The following is a 25,439-nucleotide window of genomic DNA, read 5'->3' on the forward strand; positions in this document are numbered from 1 at the left end:
AGGACATACAATTAAAACACTTAACAGCATTTTTCGTCATGTGTTTATCCCTAAAAAAATTAACACTCTACAGTATTGTACATTGAAACAATCATTTATTTCATGGCTCGTGATTTCCTGCATCATTGCGAGTTCTCCGTGACCCCCACTAGGGGGCAGTACAATACGTCCATATGCACAATCACACGGTCAGAACTGCTCAGTAAGCTGCAGTAATTCTTTGTTTTTGTTTGATGATAATGTCTGTGAGCATCAAAACCTCAAGCCAAGAATTTCCTCAGGGCAGCCATTGTTATGACCAACACTGATACACATTTGTCATGAAAATGTTGACAACAAATCTAAATTTCCTCATTTGAATGTTTGACATTTACACTCAAATATAAATAACTTAACATCTTGGATGTTCTGAGATGGGAACAATCAGAGTTCCTCTCCCGCTGAACTTACAAGCAGCGTAATCGAGCGTGGCACCAAGGTTGAAGGCGATTTAAGGCGAGTAGAGGTCGCTCAACGAGGTGATGCGGAGCGCTCGGGAGAGTTCCGTAACGCTGGTGGGTTTCCCGGCGCGGAATGCCACCGTCCTGTTCCTGGACAGCATTAAGAAGCCGTTGTCGTCGAAGCGCCCGGGAATGTCGCCCGCATCCAGCCACACGAAAGGAGCCACGGCCGACGACTGGAGGTCCACCACAAATCCCGTCTCATCCTGGCGCACTTTGGCCTGCAGGGGGAGACATCTGGCAGTGTTTGCAACTCAACTCGACTTGATTTATGGAGCATTTTCAAAACCTCCACAGCTGCATACAAAGTGCCGTGAAAGTAAAATGCACAAATCAAAACAAAGAGAAAGAATTCTCGATTTCTAGGGTGTCGCCATGATAGAATTCCAAACGCTGCAAATGTCTTCAGGCAGGAAATTCCCGAAGCCAAGTGTCTCACCGTGATGTTGGGCGGCTTTAGCCCCAGGGCGTCTTTGGGTGAGCACAGGAAGTGGTGGTTTGCGGGGCCGCGTTGGTCACCGCCGGCCTCCTCCAGGCGGAAGGCCAGCAGGCAGCTGCGGCGGCTGCAGCGTCCGCATCCAGCCAGTAGGGCGGCGACGGGCCAATTGAAAACCGGAACGGCGCTTCCTCCCGGAACCGCCACGAGGTCGGACTTCTTTGTGCAAAGCGGGTCAGGGGTGCTCCATGTGTAGACTGACACCTGGTGGACAGCAAGATTATAACAGTTGGGGATTTTTTGTTCTCGTTACTTTGCATTATTTTTTTGTTTTCAGTTTTGCTTAGTTTTTAGAGCATATTGCTTCTTTTTTTTTAATGCTTCATTTTAGTTGAGTTTTCATTGGCTTTAGTATGTGTTTTTTTTTTAAATATGCATAAAACAAAAACATTAACACAACAACTTGTATTTTATGACTTCAGTTAAAATGTCCTATTAATGATGACGGGCCCTACCACGGCTCTGAGCTTGAGGTCTTGGCTCAGGTCGGAAACGGCGTAGATGAGCAGCGTGTCGTCGTCATCCTCGAAGGCGACGGGGAGGACGTCGGCGAAGAAGTCGGCGGCCAAATAATGCAACATCTTCCACTTGCCGCCGAACTCTGCCGGGGAACAGGAAGTGACGGCGGACGCGACGGCAAGCGTTCGCCGCGGGCCGACTTACCAATGGACGACCAGGAGGGCGCCTGCCAAATGTCGTTGAGTTGCCAGTAGAGGGCGCCCATGGTGTTGCCGAGGCCTCCTATCAGCTCGCTGCGGCTACGGCGGTAAAATTCCGTCTGTGTCTTCACGCACTGAGCTTGCATCACCTGAAAAGAAAAACGCAAACCCTTACGGTCCGCCTCCAAAAAGTTTTGGAAGTCGGCGTAAGAGACGATTTTTTTTTTTCCGTAAACAAGTCATGCAAGAACAAGATTGACAATTTGGAGGGATGGATGGATGAATTTTTTTTAGGAAAATGAAATGGAAAGAATAAAGTGTGTAAATGTTAACGAGTGTTTAAATTGTCCCTAAAAAATGGAAACATTCCAAAATTGGATCTACCGGTATATCAAATGAGACATTTTAACCGAAGGGAACCCCCCCCCCCCCCCAGGAAAATGTAAAATGTTAATTTAATTTTAAAAAGTTCAAAATAATGAAATTCAAAATATTCAAAGCTTTGATTTGTATGAAAGGATTTGATTAAAGGTAAGATATCAAAAAAAAAAAGAAATAAAATGCAAAGATGATTAAAAGTATTAAAATATTTGGACAAGCAATTCCATTGGTAGTGTACAAATAAGTCATGGGAAAAAAAGCCAAATAATGTGGACACATAAAAACACAAAATATTTTGAAATACAAAATGAGTAAAATACATTTGAAAGATTTTAAGATTGACAGAGTCATTCAAGTTTAAATTGAAAAATGTTTTTTTGTTTTAGGGTAAAAATGAAAATAAGACAAATATGCAAACTGTTGATTTAAAACGTCTCGTGTTAATAAAGACGTATTTAGAAAGTATGTGGAATTCGATAAGCATGACTGACGACAGTCTGCTGCATGTGGGCCTTCATTTTCGTCCAACATTTTCATCTGGAGGGGGGAAAAAAAAAAATCATGTTTTTGCCCCACCCCCCCACCCAAAAAAAAAAAGGACAGTATTTTTCATGGGACAAATGTTTCCAAAGGAGGTGGAGGTGGCGGCGGTGGTGGCGTATGACCTGGGTGAGGTAGAGCGTGTGCGTGAAGTGGGTCAGGGGGTCGCTGGAGTTGGGCAGGCGGAAGTGAACCGACGCCTGCTTCAACATCTGCTCGTTTCCGTCCTGATGGTGCTGGCGGTGTCCTGCGAAGCGGCTGCTCAAGTTCCAATCCTCCGCAACAGACACCTGCAACGTATTTGTCCCCGCCCCCAACCATCCCATTAAAAATGTACTTTCATATGCTGGTGTTCAACAAAGTTCAATTCGTGAAAGAACCGTTGCTTTAACCGAGTTTGAGGTCTCGGCTCCGACCGGCCGATGAAAGCGCGAGCCGAGACTCACCGGCCGCAGCGTGGAGAGCGACGGCCACGACTGGAAGCCGTACTCGGAGGCGAAGCGCGTTCGGGGGAAGGCGCGCCAGTCCCAGCAGTCGGCCGAGTAGCTGTAGAAGTGCGTGTCGCCGTAGCGCGGGTCGTACGGATCGCTCGCCACGTAGCCCTCCCGCTCCGACTCGGCGCCGTTTGTCGGACTGGAGACCAGGAACGGCCGACTGGGATCTTCCTGAGGGACGCGTAGGCGCCCCGTTAGAACGCAAAGGTCGAGGCCAAGTTTGTTTTAGTTGAGAGCCGGTCGCTCTACGCGGTTGTTGAAATGATACGACAAAATGATGGACAGCTGATTCGTCTGCGGATGCTACGAAAGTCCGCGGCCGCCGCACGCGTCTGAAGGGATACGACGCCGACCTGTTTCACGATGGCCATGACGTTGTCCACGTAGAGCGCCACGTAGTCTTTGAGGTAGACGGGCCGCTGCCGGTCGGGGATGCGGAACCAGTCGGTGGCCAGCGCCGCTTCGTTCTCGTTGTTTGCGCTCCACACGATGACGGACGGGTGGGACTTCAGACGCCAGACCTCGGGTGAAGAAAAGAATTGAAAGATAACAAATTCCCACACGACTCGACCTTTGTTGGACAAGTCATATTTGAAGGCTTCAAGAATCTAAGAACAAATTTTTTAGGAAACAAGTTGAAGAATTTCGAATTTTGGGGGAGTATTTGTGTAGTTTTTTGGGTCTGTTTTTATATATTCTTGTGTTTCTATTTTGTTTATTGTTCTGAAAAAATTTGTATCTTCGGGTCTAATATTTGTGCATAGTTCCTATAGCATGTTGTGTTCTTTGTATAATCTGTTTTGACGGTCCCAATTTTTTTTTTTTTTTTACATTTGTTTCAAATAGTGATGCACCTCTTACTGATTTTGCCTTCATTTTTTTGGGGGTATTTTTAGTATATTCATATTTTATGATATTTTCCAAATACCTTTGTCTAATATGTTTGTATTTGCCTTCAATGGTTTTGCATCGCTTGTTTTCCGTTGGATCATTTTCAATTTCGTTCTAATTTTTCACAAGTCAGATATTTTCTTTCCTCATATTTTTGGTCGAATATGGTTTTAAACGTATTTTTCCTCCAGGACCTTTGCCTTGTTCATCCGATTTGCTGAATGAGTCTGTCAAATATTTCAAAATTCATTTCTAATATTTTCTTCTTCGCATTTTCACAATTGTTTCAAATATTTTTGTTTTATTTATTTTTTTGCTGGATATTTTTTTCTTTTCTGTCTTGGTATTCTTTTTAGAATCTTTTTGTAAAGCTGTAATTATAATTTTGTTTTGCGTACCACTTCATTTTTTTTTTAATTGTATGCTGCATTATTTTTGAATGTTTATTATTTTTGTTGTAATATTCTTGTTTGATTTTCTGACCATGTTTGCTTCATTTGACCTATTCCATATCTAATACCAAATCGTGTAATTTATTTTCTGAACTGAAATGATTTGACTAATTTTCGGAACAGCTTTGCGTGTGACCGCCGCGGTTGTTAATAATGAAACTTGGATGAGCTCGTGTCGCATCTCTTCCGACCTGTTGGGAAACCTCTTCCCTCACGGTGAGTATGAAGTCGTCCTCGGTGGGATACATGGCGCAAGCGAACATGAAATCCTGCCACACCTAAAAGGGAGACGAACAGGGCGAGTATGAGAAGGGCGGCGCGGCGCAAAAAATCAAATTCTGGACGGCGCTCGCTTACCATGAGACCCATGTCATCGCAGGCGTCGTAGAAGGCGTCTTGCTCGTAAACGCCGCCGCCCCACACCCGGAGGACGTTCATGTTGGCGTCCGCCGCCGACCGCAACAAATCCGCCAAGCTGACAAGTCGGCAAAAAAAAGCTTTTCGGTCCTCCGGCTCCCCGGGTTGCGGTCTCGGTTCTATTTATTTCTTTTTTTAGGGGGGGGGGGACTGGAGGATCTGTTAGAATCCTGTGACTTACACATGAGGCGTGACTTGGTCTTGGAAAGAGTGCGCCGGGATCCAGTTTGAGCCTTTGAGGAAAAGCGGCTTCCCGTTGATGCGGAAATAAAAACTCAGACCCGGTGAGCTGGCGACGGGCTCCTGGACCAGCTCAACGCGACGGAAGTAAACCTGCAACACACAGCGAGGGCTTGAAACGAGACTCGTCATCTTCTTTTAGTTCAATTTGTCCGCAGGAAGGCAATCGGGGACCATCAAAAATGTTTGCCTTTTTTTTTTTTTGTCGCGATATTTTCTCTCACCCGACCTTCTTCAATCAATCAATTTCCCCCCCTTTTTTAAAGTTATAATTATATACTGTATACATATAATTAATAGACTGAAAAGCACTGGAGGAAAAAAATAAATAACGAAATTAAAGAACCCTTTTTAAGCCTGTCAAAATCTTGAAATAACAAAAAAAGTATGAAAAAAAATGCTTTAAAAATATTTCTGTAACTTCTCTAATGATTCTTTTGAAGTTGATGTTTTGTCCTGTTGCATTTTTTACAGATTTTTTTTGTCACTGTTAGTATTTTTTTTTTGACTGATATATTTTTTTGGTTGTCACTATTACAATTTGTGTAATTTTCATCTCATATATTAGCCGCACGCGAAGCAAGCTCCTAACCTTTGAGTGCGCTTGGAGGAGTGCCACGCCGTCCGGCGAGCGCGCCGTGAGCAGCAGGCGGTAGGACGTTTGTTCGCCGAGACCTTTGGGCCACCACAGCCTCACGTCGGCGCTCTGCAAACAAAACGTCGACCACTTTCGAGCATCTTTCCGCACGCACGGAAGTACGCGTGCACGTATACCGTGTTGACGCTGAGGGTGAAGGTGTATTTGGTGGCGCCCGGGCGAATGTTTGTCGGGAAGGCGATGCGGGAGAGCAGTTCGGGCAAGTCCAGAGTTATTTGGGCCAAGGTGGGTTGAAGAGCGTCCACCAGCACGTCCACCTGCAGTGACCATGACGAGCGGCCGGCGTCTGCCACGGGGGGGGGGGGGGGGAAAAGCGTTCAAATCTCTTCGGCGCTCAATTGGGATGGCCGGCGGCAGAGGATTTGCCGTTTGCTTTTGGGGGCTTTCATGTGTGGCACCAAAAGATTATCCAAATTTGCGATTACATTTTTAAAAATATTTGCTGGCAAGATTTTTATTGGAATATTTTTCCATTTAATATTCTTGTTTGTTTGTTTGTTTTTTTCAAAAATTATTTTGGTCTCGTATTTATGTATTTTTTCTATTTTAATGGTAAACATTGTCTGACATTTTATCCTAATATTTCTGTATTTTGTTTTTTTTTCCCCAAATGTTTTTTTTTTGTCCTGAAAAGTTTGGTCGTCTTTCTTCTTCCAATATTTGTACAGTTCTGGTAATATTGTTTTTAATTTAACATTGGTGTAATTTTAGAATTTCACAGAATATTTTTATCAAAATATTTTTTAGATTCTTTTAAAAACAAAAAGAAAATGATCATTTTTGGTCTGTTTGTGTTGTATGTTGTCTAATATTCTTTATTCATCTAAATTTTTGTTGCAATATTTGGGTATTTATGGTTTATATATTTTCCCTCAAAATCTTGATATATTTTTCATTTTAAACATTATTGGATAATTTACACTCTTATGCATGTATTTTGGTCATTTTTGTCTCATATTTTGGTTTTCTGTAGTTTGTTTATGAAGAAGTTTTGTTTGGGGGTATTATTGTTGTGTTTATTTGTCCAAGATTTTTGTCATTAAAAAAAAAATGTTTGTCTCATTTTATTTTGTATTTTTTCCAAATTGGCTTTTTTTCGTCAAACGTATTCTTTTAAAAATTGCCTGAGATTTTACGCCTGGTGCAGTGTTGCAATTTTGGACAAAATGCGTGTATTTTTTGAACAATATTTTCTTGTAGCATTTGTATTATTATTTTCTAAATGGCATACATATTCTGTATAAAGGCTTTTGTGACGAAGACAACGAGGCGCACGGGAGGTGGCGTACCGTAGAGAGGAAGAGCGGCCAAGTGCACCAGTCGCAGTGAGTCATAGGCCTCAAGGCGGACGCCTTTCCACAGCGCGGCGCCGGGGAAGGACGGACCCCAGTCCCAACTGAATGAACTCTGGGCCTGAGCCACAAACACACGCAGGAAAGAAAGCACTTCACAAAACATTCTTCTTGGATTCGAGTGGTGCCGGGAAATTGGGAGTTGAATTTGTGATATGATCGGCTGGCCCGCAAATAGCAAAAATCCACATATAAGTGACGCCAACTGAAATGCATTGAAGTTTTTATTTTAACCCTTAAACTCTTCAGTAAACCTCCAATATGCCTTTTCCACAAACATTGTGAGTTGCCCACCCGCCTCACAAAAAAAAAAAAAAAAAAGCGAGGTGAGAAAAGTTAGCATTGGTGACAAATTGGAACTGATTAAGATGGAGTCCGATATTTTTATTTTGTGGTTTCGGCCACAAAAAAGCGCAATTCAACAGACGACCGTCCGCACCACTAAAACCAATGATGAAAAAGAATTTTCGGGAACAACAAAATAAAAATGAAAATGCTTTAAAAAAAATACAAAAAAAAAAAGAAGAAAAAAAGACAGCTCAAGCTGTAACACTGGGGATTGTTGAGAAAATGGAGAGTCTTTGAGTATGCCTTATTGTCCGAAAAATATGGTGCGCCAGTACAGAAATTTACTTATTACACAATAGTGTGTGCCTTTTTTTGACAAAGACTCTATATATGATATGATATAAATAAATAAATAAATGAATAAATAAAAATAAAGACTAACAAACATGGTCCAAAAATATACGAAAGCGAACTGAACAGAACAAACAAAATACAAATGAAGGACTCACTTTCCTGATGAAATTGACGTGGCACTGTCCTTTCTGGATGCTGGGCGGACACTCGGGAGGAATCGCGTAGGCGGCGTGGGCGTTCCTCCTCTGGGCGGCGTACACGATGGAAGACAGGAAGCGGACCAGCAGCGTGTTCTCCTCAGCCTTCAGCAGCTCTCGGACAGGAAAGACCTGCATAGAAAAAGACGTGGGACAAGTTGCGCAAAGGACGGACCGACGGTTGGGGAAGTGCTAAGGTGAACGCACGTATGAACGGAACATGTTGTCCGTGCGGCCCACCAACGCGCCGTTGAGCCAAACCGACGCAGCCGTGTCCACGCCGTCCAGAATCAGAAGGACTTGTCGCTTGGACCTGAGGGGTGACGACACATTTACGAAGGTGAGGGCTCCATTAAAAAAAATAAAAATTCAGTCTGACATTTTGTCTGATATTTATAAATATATTTTTCTAAACTATTTTGTATTGTTGTTGTTTCAGAACAGTGTTTTACATTTTTTTAAATGTCACATGTGTTGCATTTTTTAAACCATTTTGTTCACTTGATCCAAGCAAAGTATGCATTGTGAGCTTATATATTTGTGTCTTCTAAAAACCAAATTTTAATATTTTTGCATTTTTGTATGATTTTGAGTCGAATATTTCCTTTATTTTGAAATATATTTTTGTCTTTGAGTCAATGTATTTATTTTCTAAAAGATTTAGCTTTTTTTTGGTCTAATTTGTATGTTTTTTTTCATTAAAAAAATATTTATCCAATTGTGTATTTTTGTCTAACACCTGTGTATTATTTTCTATTATTGTCACATTATTTCAAAAAAATATTGATAATATTATGACGTAGTGTACTTTCAGAATGATTTTTGGCTAATATTTTCTATCTTTGACTGATATTTTCGATTTTAAATTTGTATTATACATTCAAAATATTTGTAGTATTGTCTAATATTTGAGTACTTTTACATATAACATCTTGAATTTTTTTCCCCAGTATTTTCTTTCTTTTCGATAATAATCGACTTGTGTGCTTTTCGGCTCGGCAGACCTCAGCTCTTTGGACACTGCAAACGTGGTGGCGTACGTCCAATTGTCCAAAGAGATCCACTCGTACAGAAGGTCATTGAACCGGAAGTAAGGATCCTGCAAGATGCATCGAAGGCGCAGGTGACACATTTTTCCCCTTTAGGGATCAAAATAATATTGAGAATGATATTTTTAAATTAAAAATAAGAAATCTAAAAACTGAAATTAAAAAATATTCAAGTAAGCGGTGCATAGAAAACTACACCAGAAACAAGGCAAAATAGAAGGAATTAAAAATAAATGTCATTTTAGGAGTGACACAGGAAATAAATAGCAACATAAAAAAAGGCTCGAATAAATAAAAGGGAGTAACACAATTCACGTACTGTTATGGAAATGAGTTGGGTTTTCTCGCGTGAGCTCCATTCTGACCGTTAACCAAAATGTGTCCCATGAGACACACGTATGACTTTTGGGTTTGATTCTTTTCGAACTGACCTGTATTAAGCCTCGCTGCTGCAGTGCCGTGTGGACGCATCCTGGCACTCGGGCGGGCAGAAAAAAGGACTTGTTCGAGTTCCATAAGTTCCATTCACCGTCCAGACTTTGGACGAGAGAACCGATACCATCGTGGCTCAAAACCTCCAAAAGTCCAAGCGATAAAAACGAGAAGAAAAAAACGCGTACAATCATCGTTCCTCCGTTAAATCGCTCTCAAGGCAAGTTTCTTCCGGGTTTTGGTCACGTGACCGGATTTTGATTTCTACACGCGGTATGCCTCGTCCCTCTGCAATGTGATTGGCTGAGGACCTGCGCCAATTTGATACACATCTCAAAAACAAATACTATGACGTACGTGCAGTCCAACACTAAAATCTCAAATTGCATTCATTCATCTTCCGAACCGCTTGATCCTCACTAGGGTCGCTGGAGCCTATACCAGCCCGAATCGGTTGCCAGCCAATCGCAGGGCACACAGAGACGAACAACCATCGCTCACACTCACACCTAGGGACAATTTAGAGCGTTCAATCAGCCTGCCACGCATGTTTTTGGAACGTGGGAGGAATCCGGAGCACCCGGAGAAAACCCACGCAGGCCCGGGGAGAACATGCAAACTGCACACAGGGAGGCCGGAGCTGTAATCGAACCCGGTACCTCTGCACTGTGAAGCCGACGTGCTAACCACTGGACTACCGGGCTGCATCTCAAACTGCAAAATGTCTAATACTTACAGAAGCTGGGTTAAAAACTAATGAAAATACCATAAATGAAGATATGACAGACAAGAAAAACAAATATAAACAATGTCCTAAAATATTAACAAGGGTAAATGAAGAAAAAAATATCCCTGACAAAAATGACTAAACACTTCAAGTTTCTTCACAATTTTACACAAGCGCCATCATATACACGTCTTGGGTGGGGGGGACACACAAACATCTGCACACTTAAGGTTGAAGTAACTTTATTGAAGGGGGAAACTAAAAACAGCCGTGGAGTTCATAATCAACCGCCAGCTTGGCATTATACATACTTGTGGGGGCAGGAGTAGTAGTGGGGGGTACAAGAAGACAGTTCATGTGTGGGCATAAGCCATCTATTGGCTTCCAGAGATCGGCGAGTGGGGGAGAAGAGAGAGAGAAAAAAAAAGGTAAACCAAATTGTTCTGTGTGGGATATTGTCGCCTACGATTTCTTTAACATGCATAAAATACAACATTGAGGTTCTTAATATTTTGCCTGCGGACTGCAGTGCTTTTTCTGTACGCGCTCCCCCCCCACTTCCGGTGCTAACGGGGCGATGGAAGCTAGATTTCTCGCTCTTTTTTGTTTTTGCCAAATGAATCTAAGTAGTTAATGCGTGGGTTGTGAGATGGCTAATGGTGCATGCTCAAACAGGGCGTGTGTTTGAAACCATGGAGACCAGGAGAAATAAAAAAAATTCTGGGGGAAAAAATCTGTCGTCTCGTGCCCTGAGAGAAAAACACGATCTTCTGATTCGCGCACGGGTGAGAAAAACAAAGAGTGGGTGTAAAATGTTCTGGATGAAACCAAAAAAAATACATATAAATGGGGGGAAAAAAAAAATTTCAGTCTGAACCAAAGAAATGTATCCCCCCCCCCCAGCCACCAAAGAATTTTGTCTCCATCACATTGCATATTTTTGTGTCCATTCTTTCGCCGTTTTGGAATACCTGCAAGGAGAAGATGCTCATTAGCAATGTTAGCAATCAAAGGCCTACTTTCATTTGAAGCAAATATGAGCTGATGCATAGTCGCCAGAACAGAGCTGCAAAAGTTGATGACTATGGCCACATGCGTAACCCAAAACTTTATTCCAAAAAAAACAAATACAAATTTATCAGATATTAAAAAAATAATAAGTATATAATGAAAAACAAGTTACATTTGTCACTCATTTCAGAAAATTAACTCTGAATATGATATTGATTCATGGCATAGTGAAATATTTCAAGCCTTTATTGCCTGTGAGTTGATTCGGGCTTCCAATGAAAAGACAAAAAAAAAGTGTGTCCCATTGATCCCTCTTACAAATTCTAAACAAACACCCCATAGCAACAGTTACATATTTTTGCAATTAAAATAATCATAACCAAAACCCAAGAAACCACATCTACACAAAGTATTCCCAGCCCGTGCCACGAAGCTCAAAATTGAGTTGAGGCGCATCAATCCGGGAGGACGAGCATCTCTGCAGCACTCCGCCAATCGATTGGGCCTGCACTGTAGAGTGGCCAGATGGCTCGCGCAAAAACCACAGAGACATCCTGGATGAAAACTTGCTCCAGAGCGCTCGGGACCTCAGACTCGGGGGAAGGTTTACCTTCCAGCATGACCACCAGCCCAAGCGCACAGCCAAGACAACAAAGATGTGGCGTCGGGACAACTCAGTGACTGCCGCATCTAAGCATGGGTCTTAATTTTATTATTTTTTCTAATAGAAGATATCTCGACATGACAACTTATGACATTGCGCTAAGTCAGCACTGGTTCAAATCAAGAAAACAAATGAAATCTTTTGAGTTCTCCAAGTCCAATTTTGTAAGCCAACAAATCCACTGCAGAGGCCGACAGTCTGCAATGCATGAAAACCCGTTGGCGAAACCCCGAATCGCCGGCCTATTTCGGCCACATCACCCAATGCTATAATCATCACCTTGCAAGAAATAAAGGCTTGAGATGTGTGACGCAGCACTTTTTTCAACTGGATAGGCTGGATTTACACTGCAGGTCCGAGGACCCAATTGTGATCGAATTCCTTTCATGTATTATTTTATTTTGAACTTCAACGTACACATCAAATAGAGTTGCATTTCCATTCACTAAATGCATGAAAATACCCACAAATGCACACACTGCACACTAACTACACACACGTACACAAACATGTAAAAATTGTTCAAATGATTCACTAACAATGTATTTCACTCGTAAGTCAAATAAAAGTGGCAAGATTCTTAAAATGTAAAGTTAAGGTACAATTGAACTGTATTCTGGGAGTGAGCCATTTGTATACGACGCTGGCAATCGTCGATGTAGAGCACACCAGAAATGGTAAGGGAACACACGATGGCCCCCCCCACCCCCAGCATGTGTGATATATATTATATATATACTGTATATGCCATGTATCTATTTTTTTGTTTTGCTTTAAAGCATGACATACTTTATGTCCACTCCCAAGCTCGCTTATTGTACCCGAGAGTGAAAGTCGACATTTATTTAAGTTGGCTTCGCAACTAACCCCCCCACGCTTTACTTACTTGACGTTATCTGTTTTGTAGATTCGGGCAATCTCTGGCACTAGCGGGTCGTCGGGGTTGGGGTCGCATAGCAGCGAGCAAATGGAGAGAAGAACTGTACCAAGAAAAGAAAAACAAAAAAAAAAAAAAGTGGCGCGTCATTCCAGAAGGACCTTGATGACGCGCGATTTGGCAAAGGAAATTCAAAGAGCTTCCTGGTGAGAGCACCAGCCGAGGGGCCCCGACGAGAACGCGAGGCAGGGATTGAGTCACCTTTCGAAATGGTAAGTGCTGGAGACCACTGTGATCTGAGAATGTCCAGACAGATACTGCCGTTACTGTTAATATTCGGGTGGTAGATTCTCGTTGTGAACGCAACCTGAAAGACAAAAGGGAGAAATACAGCCGAGTCACGATCACGTCAGCCAAAAACAAAGGCGTTGACGGCCCTGAAAGTCCGGTATGACTTCAAGTGGCAGCCAAGACCGCAAAAATGCCTTGACGGGCACCGGTGTTGATGTCATCACATCTTTGGGACTGCAGTTCATTTCCACAAAACTAATCACTTGAGGAACCTCGATGTTCAGGAAAAAGTCCAAAGTGGTGAAGTACGGCAGACAAGTGATGAGCACATCTGCCACGCGGTTTTGACATTCGGGGTAAAAAATTAATTTGGCCGAGTCGAGTACACACTTATTTAAGCGTACACGGTCACGAAATCCAGCAACAATTCTTCTTTCAGCGCATGACAGCAATATATGGTCAACGATGTAAGAACGCCAACTTCAAAATAAAGAATAACTTACCGAATAGAGCAACTTATCTACGCGGACACTGTATTGTACGGCGCTTGCTGCCAGCGTTAAGCGTGCGGCAGCGCTTGTCGCACTCAAGTGCTCCGTTGACGGCCGCTGCTCAAGAGCTGTTATCAGCTATCAAATCGACCGGTCAATGAATCGCATATATCGCCATGACCCCGTTATGATCGTTGGAATGTTATGTTTTTCATGGCTCTGTATGGTTGTTTCAATTGTATTTTTGTTATTATATAACCTGAACTTTTTGAACTGCTTGGGTAGATCATAAAGGGTTTATGATGGCAATGTCTGACCCAGCAATTCAGGCATTCCATTTCCACATTTGCAAGGGTGTGTGTGTGAGAGGATGTCTTGCTTTAAATGTGGGTGCGCAAAAGGTGCTTACCTTGGGTGGTTTGAAGGGATAGTCTGTTGGAAAATGAATAGTCAAGAAGAAAACGCCTCCCTGATATGGACTGTCAGTCTAAACGAACAAAAAATATATATATATAACACAAAAACATTCAAATAACGGCATCACGCCTGCGAGTTAATTGAAACGAGGGCGGGGGAATAAAGAGGATTTGTACTTACGGGGCCCATGATTGTGGCTTGCCAGTGAAACACTATAAAAAGGGAAGAAACGTTAGCTCTCCGGCTTACAAATGACCACTTAAAAACAACCTTGGAAATGTTGTAAGCGTTCGGCGAGCACTTACTGTCATCACCCACTGGCCCCGCGGAGCACTGTGCTGGGGGGTCGCGAGCCAGGTCATGAAGCTCCTAAAGTGCAGAAAATGATTTTGCTTTTGTTAACACACGACAGACACCATTCGGTCTAACCTGAGGCATGTTTTGGGTCTTATCGCTCGTTCTGCGTAGCGATGTGTGCAACAATCATTGCATTGAATTTGGTTTATTTATCGGTGATACGTTTCTATGAAGTCTGCGATGTTACAAAACAACTGATGTTGCCCCCATAGCTAATGGGAGACACCTTTTTAAATTCCGTGGCTGGTTTAATTTCATTTCGTTTTATTACGCAGTTTGAAACATTTACATCTCTGGAATTAATACCAGACGAGGAGTTTTACATTTTAGGTTTTCTTTGCCTTGTTACACGATGCACCAAAGGAGGCGGAGGCTACGGAACTTTTCCATTATTTAAAACAACAAAAAAAAAATGCCCCGATTGAATGATTAGCAATGGATTTGTTCATTTCTGCTTTCTTGTCCTTTTGTGAACTCTGACAGGTTCTGTGGATCCCAACTAAAACTAGCTGCTAAAAAAACAGCTATTTGTGCATTTTTGTGTTCTTCCCGTCACGCCCGCTACTTCCAAAGCACCGAGGAATAGTTAGCGACCGGCCAGGTGAACTGCAGAGAGAAGCACGAAGGAAGATCCCCGTCGAGACCAACATGGCAATGCTCCTTGCCAGGTTGATGTTCAAGGCGGCCGCAAACCTCCCAAAACGACGCAGAGAAGAGCCAGATTGATCTGACCAGTTGTGGAAATAAAAAGCTGCTTAACATAATGTACAGTAGATGCAAGACTAGAACAAAGGGGGTGGGGGGTGTCACAAATTATACTGTAATGTTAAATTAATTAGAAATACAGCTTTGGCTATGATGTATTAGGGACAGGGGGGGAAAACCAAGTAAAAACGCTTACAATACCTGTGGGGTTTGCAGGTATTTACTATTTCTTTTTTAACTACAATTTTTCTAACGATTTGAACCATTTGATGAAATTGCCGTGCCATGTCGGAAACATACAAAAAAATGTGAGCCAACCAATGCTTGCTAGACCATTAATAAAAAAAAAAAAACACATTCTGCTATAAAGGCATACAGTATCGCAGTGCTATAAATACTGATTATTTTAATAAGTGAATCATTTACACACACACAAATATATATGTATTAATCGGATAAAAAAACTCAATTGGCTTCTCTTCATTTAAATTGACAATGTAGAAAGTGCATTAAATTAATCATGAGTAAGTTCTCGGTCGGTTTCGCAACAAAACTGGCAAAAAAAAAAGATCACTGGTTTTAAAAGTGAAAGCACACGTTTACAAGCAGCTCATTTTGATTCAAGGCAGTCTGCTTTCACGGAAGATGACAAAAAAAATCGGAGACTATTTACTATTGAGAAGCTGTAATTCCACGGTCGAGGACAGTTTAAGTTAAAAAAGGTCAACAAATGTGGTAACAGGGTCAGACCGGGGAAGTGCTATCGGTGCATTTTTACAAGTATGGGTACGGTACAGACATATGGAGGGATTATGTAAACCAGTTAAAGCAAGGTGAGACTAAAGCATCAAACGTGTTATTTTTAGGTCTTTGGCGATTTCACAGCAAGCAAGGTTGTAGTCGGGGCGAGACACCCACTACCACCCCCACAGCCCCACCCGGCCTCCACGAGTAAACACGTTTTTAATAAATGCCGGTCATTGTCTGTTACTCAACTTAGTAATGAACATTTCGCCTTTAAAAGCCGGCCGGCGCAGCATGTGCTTGCGTGACCTTAAGGGGATGAGTCCACAGACGCATACCACAGACATGTTTCACCCGCGACGCTTTTGACGTGAAATATGACTCACTATTTCTGGTTAAACGCCGCCTGTGCGTCAGTACAAAATACATATGTTGCAATATCAGATAACACGCGCATCGGACACGACACGCACGACCCCAATATCGGTCGCGATCGCAATCTAAGCCCGGGCGACTGTTTATATAAGCAGTGAGCGGTGTCGGGGCCCTCCGGAGTTAGCTTGGCTGCGAACAGCAGCTAGCGTCAAACATCGATTCGAAACATTCAACCCAAGATGTTGACAAACACGCAGGCAATGTGGTAGTTACGTGTGTGTTTTCTTCAAATGGTTAAAAGCGGTCAGAAAACTATGTTCACCGAGGTAATCAAGATAACAAGAGGAGCGGGGGGGCATTGCTAGCTCAGGCTAACTAGCAGGCAGTTGGGGCGTCAATGTTACCTTGTTAATCCGTTTCAAAGCCATCCTTGCGTTGGGCTGCTGCCGCTGCTGTTACTGCTGCTGCCGGTTGTCGATCCGAGCGATGAAGGCCGGGCGTGATATGCCAGGATGCTGGAGCCTTGCTCTGAATGAACCGACGCAAGTGTCTCTCACACACTCACAACGCGACGCCCGGGGCCTTGTCGTTTCGAGCTAGCACACAGTTAGCCGACGAAGCTAAAAAAAGGAATTACGTAGGCGCCGACGAAGGGAAAAAAAACTGTAAGAAGCGAGAAGCCAAGCCGGGCGATTTTCAACCAGCTTGTTTTCTTCTTAACCACCGAAATGCCTTTAGTAGTCGTCCTCGCTGATTGAGTGTCGTCGTCGTCAAGGTAGGGGTGGTAGGTAAGGGGGAGGGCGCGGATAAGAAACCCGGACCACGAAGCTTCCCGTGTCGATTTGACGCCGTTAGCCAGTTAGCTGCCGTCTTCAGGCGAGGGAGCCTTTATGACGACACTCTGGAGTGGGGGGGGGGGGGGGGGCGAGTGAACGACGCCGAAACACGACCGACCGGGCGGCCCGGATGTAGGCACGACGCGCACGTACTGACAAATCGCAAACGCCACAAATAAACAAACAAAGAAATATTGATCTTTTGTTTTTTTGTAAATGTATTTATGTATATACTGTCTAGATAACTAATGCAAGCACACATTCACAGACCCAAAATACACACATAGACCTGTTTTCAATTACAAGTCATACAAACGTCTACTATTTATATATTTCATCTGGGTATTTTATTTTAAAATGTGTTATTCCAATAAAATCATAATAACAATTTTGTAATGACATCATTTATAATTGATGTAAATGAATTATTATAAAATGAAGCCATAGTTTAATACAAATGAGTACAAAATGTAAAATGTAATGGGCATTGTAATATTTTAATAAATTTTTATTGTTGTGGCAATTATGCGTTGTTAATTTGGTTTGTCCCTCTTTTTGGAACATGGCAACATGGATCGGTGTCGTTCTCGCCACACCTTGATGATGTCATAGAAACAATCCGCATTTCAATTTGGGAAAGAAATGGCCGAGAAGCTATACTGTACTGTGCTGTCAAACCAGATTCCAAATTCATCCCAGATTTGAATCCAACACATTTCTTCATGTAAACTAAGGGCCATTTTCAATTCAGCTTTGATTGAAAATGAGAGTTTATGCTTATTCAAGCTTGGTTAAAAATAGCCACATCTCAATGACATCATAGAAAATGACTAAAACGTAAACTATCCTATTGTTCAAAATTTCCATTTTGTACTTCCCTCCTGCCCCTTTACTTTCAATCCAGATTGGACATTGAAATTCAATTTAATATTCACTTGATTGAAGTGCGGTTAAGAGAAATTCATCCATTTTTGTTTTAGGGGACCAGGATTCAATTCAGATTTGGTAACATTTACATGAGCAAATAAATAAAATCCTCGCACATTGTCTACATTTGAGTTATTTTGAGTTAAAATCGGGAAATGGCATTACAAATATGAACCAATAAGAATTAACGACTCAAGTGTTTCAATATTTAATGAAAAAAAAAAGAGACCAAAGTTGCGAGGCATTCACTAACTTAAACGTTTCAATGTTTTTTTTATTTTTTTATTTTAGCATGTTAGCTTCTGGAAGAAAAAATAAGTAAAACACTCCTTCAGTAGTCAAAAAGATGTTGACCATTGCGTCTTGAAACACAAATGAACCTTTTATGTCTCTGGTGGTTTTATAAAACTTCAATCAAGTCACATTTAGAACAAAGGCCAAAATAAAAAGAAGAGAAAATTAGACTTTTGACTCCTCACGTCAAAGAATGAGACGGCAGGGCGACAGAAAAAAAAACAGAGCACCTTAGTTATGTTTGTCCATTCATGTTAACATGTGACAGATTTAAGATAGCAGGACTGTACCATTTATGAAAAATGAAAATGCAAAAAAAAAACACCTCCACATCAAAAAACATCACCCTCATCTGGATTGTTGTCAGGATCCTCGGCCGACTCGAAGCCGTCTTCCTCCACAGAGTCAACGTCTTCCTCCGGAGGGGCCCGGGCGTCCGGACGCGGGGGGGCCGAAGCGTCGGGTTCTGTGGCGCGGTGGGTCGGCGGCTGGGCCGGGATCGTCTGGTGGCACATGGGGCACGTCCCCTGCACGTGAAGCCACTTGCTCAGGCAGCTGGCGTGGAACAAGTGGTCGCACGACGTGACCACGGCCGACGTCATCTCCTGTTAACGCGCATGCACAACATCACTTTCATTAATAGACAGAATTTGTTTTTAAAGTGGAAGGAAAAAATAAGAAAAATCCCCCAGTTTTTTTTTTAAATGATTAGAAAATAATGACATTAAAGGGAAAAAAAGAACTACTGACTGGGAAAAAAAGAAAAGGAAAAAAAAAGTACCTGGAAATGGCCAAATGAATCATGCAAGGAACGCCCCCCCCCTCCAAAAATGTAAAAGATCTAAAAAGAAAAAAAGGTGAAAAAAGAATAATTTTACATAATTTAATAATTTAAAACCTCACTTGCAGGAGCTCCTCTTTTTTAATGACTGGGCAAAAAAAAAAAAATACAAAAAGAAATTTAGAGATGGGAGAATAAATGACCCCCAACCCTCCAAAAAAGAAGTCGAGCTTAGATCCTGCATTTTAATTCTTATTTGAATTTATTACGTACATTAATATAAATTGTGTATTGTTATAACTCCAATATACAATAATTCTAATTAATAAATTATACATTATTTTAAAAACGCGTTAATAACAATCAAAAACCCTGAAACCCTAATTTGAAGCCGTAACCCTTTGCTTGAATTGCTCATTTGAATCCGTACTCCTGTCTTGACACCCTAACTCATTAACCACGGTCGAAACCATAAACCTATCTTCAAATATATGTGCAACGCATTTCATCGGCATTCATGCGAGAGCAACGAAACTTCTCAAGGGCGTGTATTTCAGGCACTGTGGAAAAAAAAAATACAACGGTTCAAAAACAAACCCCCCCAACACAATACAAATGGAAATGTTATAGTGACGGCAAGAAATAATTTTAGTTCATGCAGAAAAAGTCACAAAAAAAAAAAAAATCTGACAGCTTACGTGTGCGTAACGGATCGAGTAGTAAAATCCCAGCGATTGGTCTTTTTGAGGCACATCTTTGTCCACCTTTGAAGCGGAACCTACCATGAAGCAAATGGCGCAGACGTCATTGTGGCGCCGTAGCTGCTGCGGCGTGGCCCGGGGCAGCGAGTTGATCTTTTTGACCGCCTCCAGCCGGAGCAGGAAGCTCCGCCAGCCCGACTGCGCTCGCAGCCACACGTTGCAGTACGAGTGGACGACGATGACCGAGGCGCCCGTCCAGCTCCACTCGCCCAACAGCGACTCCCAGACGCCGTACGCCACCACGCACACGGCCACCGCAAACTCCAGCACCCGGCTCACCGCGTTCACCCAGTAGATCACCTCGTCCAGGTTTTCCATGGGCTCGCTGCGGAACAGCTCCGTCATGAAGAGGGAGTAGATGAACAGCGTGCCCGTGACCTGCGTCGACGAGAGCGTACAACATACGAGCAAAAACCACATCGGCGAGCGACGCTGGCGGGAGCAGCCTCAAAAGTCGACAAACGCCTGAGCAATGAGTGAAATGAGCCGACAATGGCCACTTCCAAACAAAGTGGCTTCAGGCTTTTTTTTTTTTTTTTTTTTTTGGTGCGTCTACTCACGATTGACATGCCCGCCAAATGACACATTGTTAGGAGAGACTGGCTTCAGGGGATGAATTTTTAAAAGCACTCTGAAGGCTGCCGTTGAGACAAAATGGCCTGCTTCCAGTGTCTTTTCAAGCATGGGTTCGTGATATATATATTTTTGTGCATCTACTCATCATAGACACACCTCCCAAATTTCAGGTTGCTCAGTGACATCGGCTTTGGGGGCTAAATTTCCAAACTTCTTTTCGATGGCAGTACTGAAGCCGAACTAAAGTGCCACTTCAAGCCGGATTTTTTGTGTGATGTCAAGCAAGGCTTCTTGACTTTTTTTGTGGGTCTAAGACATGCCTACCAAATGTCATTTTGACTTGTAAAACTAGCTTTGGGGGATACCTTTTTGAATCATTCCAGATGTCTGTGTCACACCAAAACGACTCCCTGGGTTTTTATAAGCATGGCTACTTGAGACTTTTTTTTTTTGTGCGTCGACTCATGATAGACACAGCTACCAAATGTCATGCTGCTACGTGACAATGTGTTCGGGAGCTGAAATTGAAAAATCTTTCCAGAAGGCACCACCAAGCCAAATCGCAGCTTAAAACCAAAACGGGTGACTTTCTGTGTCTTTTCGGGCACGGCTTATTGAGATTTTTTTTTTTTTGTGGGTTTATCCATGAAATTGCACAAGAGTACTCATGACAGTCGCTTCGGGAGCCGAATTTCTAAAATACTTCAAGATTGCACGACTACTAATATGTTATCCGTTGGCCTTGGCATTAAGTCGACTGATTCAACTTTGGTTGCGGTGTTTTCAAATGTCAAGGATGTGTTTGTCTTAGTCGGACCCCAGGAAAGAGCCAAAAAGGAGCCGAGATGGCTAAACTCGTCCGGTCCTACCTGAAGGGAGGTCAGCATGCATCCGGCCACCAAAATGAGGAGCCAGAAGTCCATATGGAAAAACTGTAAAATCTCATATGCCATGAAAACTGGGAAGACCAGCAGAAGAAGACACATGCTGAGCCCACGCAAGTGCTTCCACACGCTCCTGAAAAGGTGGTCGTGGGGGGAGGGAAACAAAAAAATAACAAAAAAAACATCATGAAGGTTAACATTCCACCAACCCACTGGTGGGCTTTCATTTTCTGGACTCGCCCATCTTGTTTCAATCGCTAAAACAAAAAGATCGCTTTGCCGCCAATGTACACATGTACCAAAGTGTTGCTAAAGTCGTGCGGGCAAGTCGAGGCGAGCACCTGTTGCGCGTGGCGGCCATGGCGAGGACGAGCGGGTGGGTGATGTCCAGCATGGCCTGCATTGTGGACGTGAGCACGATGAAGAGGATGATGCTGAGCAGGAAGGTCCGCTGCAGCGTCGCCGCTGCCAGCAGGCCCGTCTGCAGGGCGAGCAGGAGCAGCGTCACGCCCTCCGTCAACCCCCTGACAAACAAAACGCAGCTTATCTCCTCACCCGCGTCCGTCTCTTGTCTCCTAAGCCTCATTCGAGAACCGGACCCTTGTTTGAAACCTCAACCCACCGCTTGAAAACCTGGAAACCCCCACCCTTCAAATCAGAAAGCCTAACCCCTTCGTAAAAGCCCGTCCCTTGTTTGAGACGCTAAATCGAAAGCCTAACCATGTTTTCAAACTCTAATCTGAAATCCGACTTGTTTGGTTGGGAACCACGATCGCCTTTGTACAAATCAAGTGGAAGCAGGTCAGGCTACGGGTGACTCACCTGTGCATGACGTTGTGGTTGTGCGGGGCGGCGTCGTCGCTCCCCAGGAACAACTTGCAGAGGTTGAGCAGACCCAGCACCAAGTAGGACACCACGAAAGTCAGACCCAACAGCGAGTACGGCGTGGCACAGCATTCGGAAACACTGCGCGCGCACACACAAACACAAATATGAAGGACCCCACGTTGAAGGGAGTTAAGTTTTTTGGAGACGAAAGTGGTACTTTGCTGCCATCTTGCAGCATCTCGGTATGGAGAAACTATGTTGAATTGAGGATTTTCATTTGGACAAACGAGTGCACAGACACACACACACACACACACACACACACACACACACACACACACACACACACACACACACAGAGTGAGCGCTTCCCCACCCGGTGAGCAGGAAGAAGAGGAGGCCGTGACGGGCGGCGGACGAGGCGGCAGGGGACATCACGCTGGAGCACAGGTAGACGGCGAAGAGGACCAACCAGAAGACGCTAAAGAGAAGCGGCACGGCAAACTGAGTCCACAGCGAGAGCGCTGCCCCCAGCAGGCGGGACAGCACCATGCCCTGAGCGGGATTTTAGTATCAGGTTAAATGTAAAGAAAAAAAAAAAACTCAAGACAAAAAAAGAAAAAAACAGTAAGGGTCCGAGTTCAAGTTTCTCGAGATTCGAGCCGATATTTTGTCTTGACTTGCGAGCAAAAATGTGGTGAAAAAATAAAGTAAACCAATCGTCACAAAGACTGCTAGCTGAAGGCTAACAATCAATAAATGAATAGAAAGGTTGGCGCACCTCCATCTCGAGCGACAACGCTGCCTTGGTGAGGCGGTAGAGCACCGAGAGCAGGAAGAGGCAGCAGGCGACCTCGCTGAGCGCGGCGGCGAAGGCGTGCACGGCGGGCAGCAGGGCCACGGGGGCGCCACCTAGGCGGGCCAGCACGGGGAGCGCGGGGACCCAGAAGAGCCACACCTTGCGCGTCTTCATCAGGAACGCCATCAGCGCGCTCACCAGGAGCTGACCTGAAACACAAAAACACAGACAGCACTCACTAGATGGCGCTGTCCTGGAATGTCCATTCAGTACCACAGCATGGTTTAGGACCCTAATTTGAAACATCAACAACACCAGTTCGAGAACTAAACGCTTTTTTGAAACCCAACTGAAGTCCGAATGTGAGACACTAACATTGTTTTGTAACCCTAGCTTAAAAACCAAATCCAGGTTTAAAACCCTAACTTGTTTGAAACCCACACATTCTCTCGAAACCCTAATCGTTGTTAATTGAGACCACAACTTGAAACACAAACCCTTGTTTGAAACCTGAACACTTAGTTTGGATCTTGCAACCCTAACCTTCCTTTTAAACCTTAGCACTGTTTGAAACCCTACTTTAGAAACCTTAACCTTAGTTTGAAACCCTAATCCTGGATTGAATTGCCAATTTGAAAGCCTAACTTTGCACGAATCCCCAATTTCTAAATTCAAATCCAGGTTTGAGATACTGACCTGAGTTTGAAACCCTAATCCTAGTTTGTAATTTTCTTCAACATTATCCTGAAGAAATGTTAATCATCTATATTTGTTCTCTTATCATACTACTTAGTTACTATTAGTGAGCCCCATGACATCAATGGATCTAGTAAATGTCAAAAGTGTAAGGACGCAACAATCCAGCAGCAGGACTCACATGTCACCGCCCAAATGAATCTGTTGATGGCCTCGACGTGGAGATAGGGCGCCCCCTGGTGGCCCGAATGCAGCTCCTCCATGATGAACTCCCTGGAAATAGCAAGAGGTAATGATGACGAAAAGGGGCGTGACTATCTCAGAACAACAGCAACACAATTCAGTCTACTCCAATTACATACAGTACACACCTAACCCCAATTCGGACCTGGTTGAAACACTGATTTGAAGCCGTAACCCTGGCTTGAAACCTTTATTTAAAACCCCAACCCTCATTTGCAATTTTAAAGACTAACCCTGACTGAAAGCCTGATTGGAAGTCCAAAAATATGTTGAAAGCCAATTTGAAAGGCCAGTTTTTGATGGCTGCTTGCACTGACCTTGCAATCTGGTGTCCCACGAAGAGCAGCATAGCGGCCAGCACGTGCAGGTAGACGCTCACGATGTGTCTCAGTGGCAGCAGCAGCAAAACCAGCATCAGCAAGTGACCTAACTCACACATGCACATGGAGATCCTCAGTTGACTAGCATACTTGCACGGCACTAAGATACCGTCAAAGCCATACGCATTCCAGGCGTTAGCCCGAGCATAAATAACAGCAAATAGATGAGTTTGTCGGAGGAAAGTGCAAATAGTCTGAGAAAAATTTGGGAAAATGCACAAGTGTTGTGAGGAGGTGGGCAAAAATATGAAAACAATTAATGTCTGAAAAATGTAAAATATTGCAAGACATGGGTGTATAAGAAACCAATATTTGACAAAAAGTATTACGTGACAAACAAATATTCAAACAAAATATTAGTCAAGAATAGAAAATAGGAGAAAAATCCGAAATGTTGAAAAAAACAAATGATTTACGTATAATTACAAAAAACGTACTCACCAAGGTAGAACATATCGGAGACGAGCCATCCGTACTTGGTGAACATATGTTCGTGTTTGACCCTGAGGTGCGCCGTCAAAGTAACGATGTCATGCTTGTAGAGCAGGTCCAGCACCAGGATGATGGGCACCCTCAGGGCCACATTGGCAAACTCTTCCAGTCGAGGCATACCCACAAAAAAAGACGAATTTGGGGGGAGGGAGAAAAGGGGTTGATGAGGGTCACATGGCCTCAATTTCGTCCATCCTGCGATCACCTGAAACAGAAACCAAAACAACTTTACCCGTAAAACAACACCAATGCGAATAAAGTAATAAGTTACAATACGGGATATATTAACAGAGTACACGGCGGTACTATCGTATCGATTGAAAGTTACGAATGATGATCAGTCGGGATAAAATACAACTTACGTTGCGCAGCAGCCATCCTGCTCGTTTATCAAGTGGACAACAAACCGTCCCACATTTTTTCCAGCGAATCAAACGTTAAGTTATAACCGCATCGGAAACAAAATACTTGATTTAATTAAAAGAAACACAGAGAGCACATTTGAATAAACTTGTACTTGACTTGAGATATCAGACAATATACGGACGTGGAGTAAGAATTCAAAGCAGTGTTATGATTCCGGTCGTTTGCGTGGCCACTTCCTGTAAACGTCACAGCGGAACAAGCCAATCGCGTTGAGAAAAACTTGAATTGGAAATTATTGTTTAAAAAAACAAACTTTAAAACGAATCTAAATATTCATAACAATGTAAAGTTGCAGTTACTGCGAACCGTAAAACAAAAAGTTATCCAATAAAAACATAACGAGGCACGAGAGTGTAGCTCTGTTCCGTAAACGTCACAACCCAATGTTCCAATCAGATCGAGGGAGAGTTGGAACCTTAAAAGTTTTTGTAATGAATGTACACATTTATAACACGTC

General features: G+C 43.2%; 3 protein-coding genes across 5 annotated transcripts; all 3 read right to left on the reverse strand.

The window, feature by feature from the left end:
- Window positions 1-75: 75 nt before the first annotated feature.
- Window positions 76-9,630, reverse strand: manba (mannosidase, beta A, lysosomal). Its single transcript, XM_086128077.1, has 17 exons — window positions 9,400-9,630; window positions 8,924-9,018; window positions 8,127-8,232; window positions 7,878-8,051; window positions 7,018-7,141; window positions 5,845-6,014; window positions 5,663-5,776; window positions 5,012-5,163; window positions 4,771-4,888; window positions 4,605-4,691; window positions 3,424-3,591; window positions 3,023-3,241; window positions 2,702-2,866; window positions 1,660-1,804; window positions 1,452-1,597; window positions 940-1,200; window positions 76-721 (listed from the first exon to the last, which is right to left on the reverse strand). Exons 1-17 carry the CDS (start codon window positions 9,592-9,594, stop codon window positions 491-493), a joined length of 2,670 nt encoding a protein of 889 aa, XP_085984203.1. The 5' UTR covers window positions 9,595-9,630; the 3' UTR covers window positions 76-490.
- Window positions 9,631-10,352: 722 nt separating this feature from the next.
- LOC147196741 (ubiquitin-conjugating enzyme E2 D2-like) lies at window positions 10,353-16,960 on the reverse strand. Of its 2 annotated transcripts, XM_086127376.1 has the most exons (7): window positions 16,464-16,957; window positions 14,184-14,247; window positions 14,059-14,090; window positions 13,871-13,948; window positions 12,941-13,046; window positions 12,689-12,782; window positions 10,353-11,098 (listed from the first exon to the last, which is right to left on the reverse strand). In XM_086127376.1, exons 1-7 carry the CDS (start codon window positions 16,485-16,487, stop codon window positions 11,053-11,055), a joined length of 444 nt encoding a protein of 147 aa, XP_085983502.1. In that variant the 5' UTR covers window positions 16,488-16,957; the 3' UTR covers window positions 10,353-11,052. The 2 variants fall into 2 exon arrangements, with proteins under 2 accessions (XP_085983502.1, XP_085983501.1); XM_086127375.1 differs by having other exon boundaries at window positions 14,059-14,247; window positions 16,464-16,960.
- Window positions 16,961-18,014: 1,054 nt separating this feature from the next.
- Window positions 18,015-25,142, reverse strand: LOC147196742 (RING finger protein 145). 2 transcript variants are annotated; one of them, XM_086127935.1, is made up of 11 exons: window positions 24,919-25,142; window positions 24,506-24,761; window positions 24,002-24,110; window positions 23,623-23,714; window positions 22,728-22,954; window positions 22,323-22,501; window positions 21,941-22,084; window positions 21,460-21,642; window positions 21,104-21,251; window positions 19,680-20,036; window positions 18,015-18,721 (listed from the first exon to the last, which is right to left on the reverse strand). In XM_086127935.1, the coding sequence occupies exons 2-11, from the start codon at window positions 24,672-24,674 to the stop codon at window positions 18,449-18,451; spliced, it is 1,881 nt and encodes a 626-aa protein (XP_085984061.1). In that variant the 5' UTR covers window positions 24,675-24,761; window positions 24,919-25,142; the 3' UTR covers window positions 18,015-18,448. The 2 variants fall into 2 exon arrangements, with proteins under 2 accessions (XP_085984061.1, XP_085984062.1); XM_086127936.1 differs by having other exon boundaries at window positions 18,573-18,721; window positions 19,680-19,983.
- Between the last annotated feature and the right edge of the window lie 297 nt (window positions 25,143-25,439).

Source organism: Hippocampus guttulatus, chromosome 13 (genome assembly GCF_054856545.1).
Source record: "Hippocampus guttulatus isolate MCC_2025c chromosome 13, RoL_Hgut_1.0, whole genome shotgun sequence".
NCBI classification, from domain to species: Eukaryota; Metazoa; Chordata; class Actinopteri; order Syngnathiformes; family Syngnathidae; genus Hippocampus; species Hippocampus guttulatus.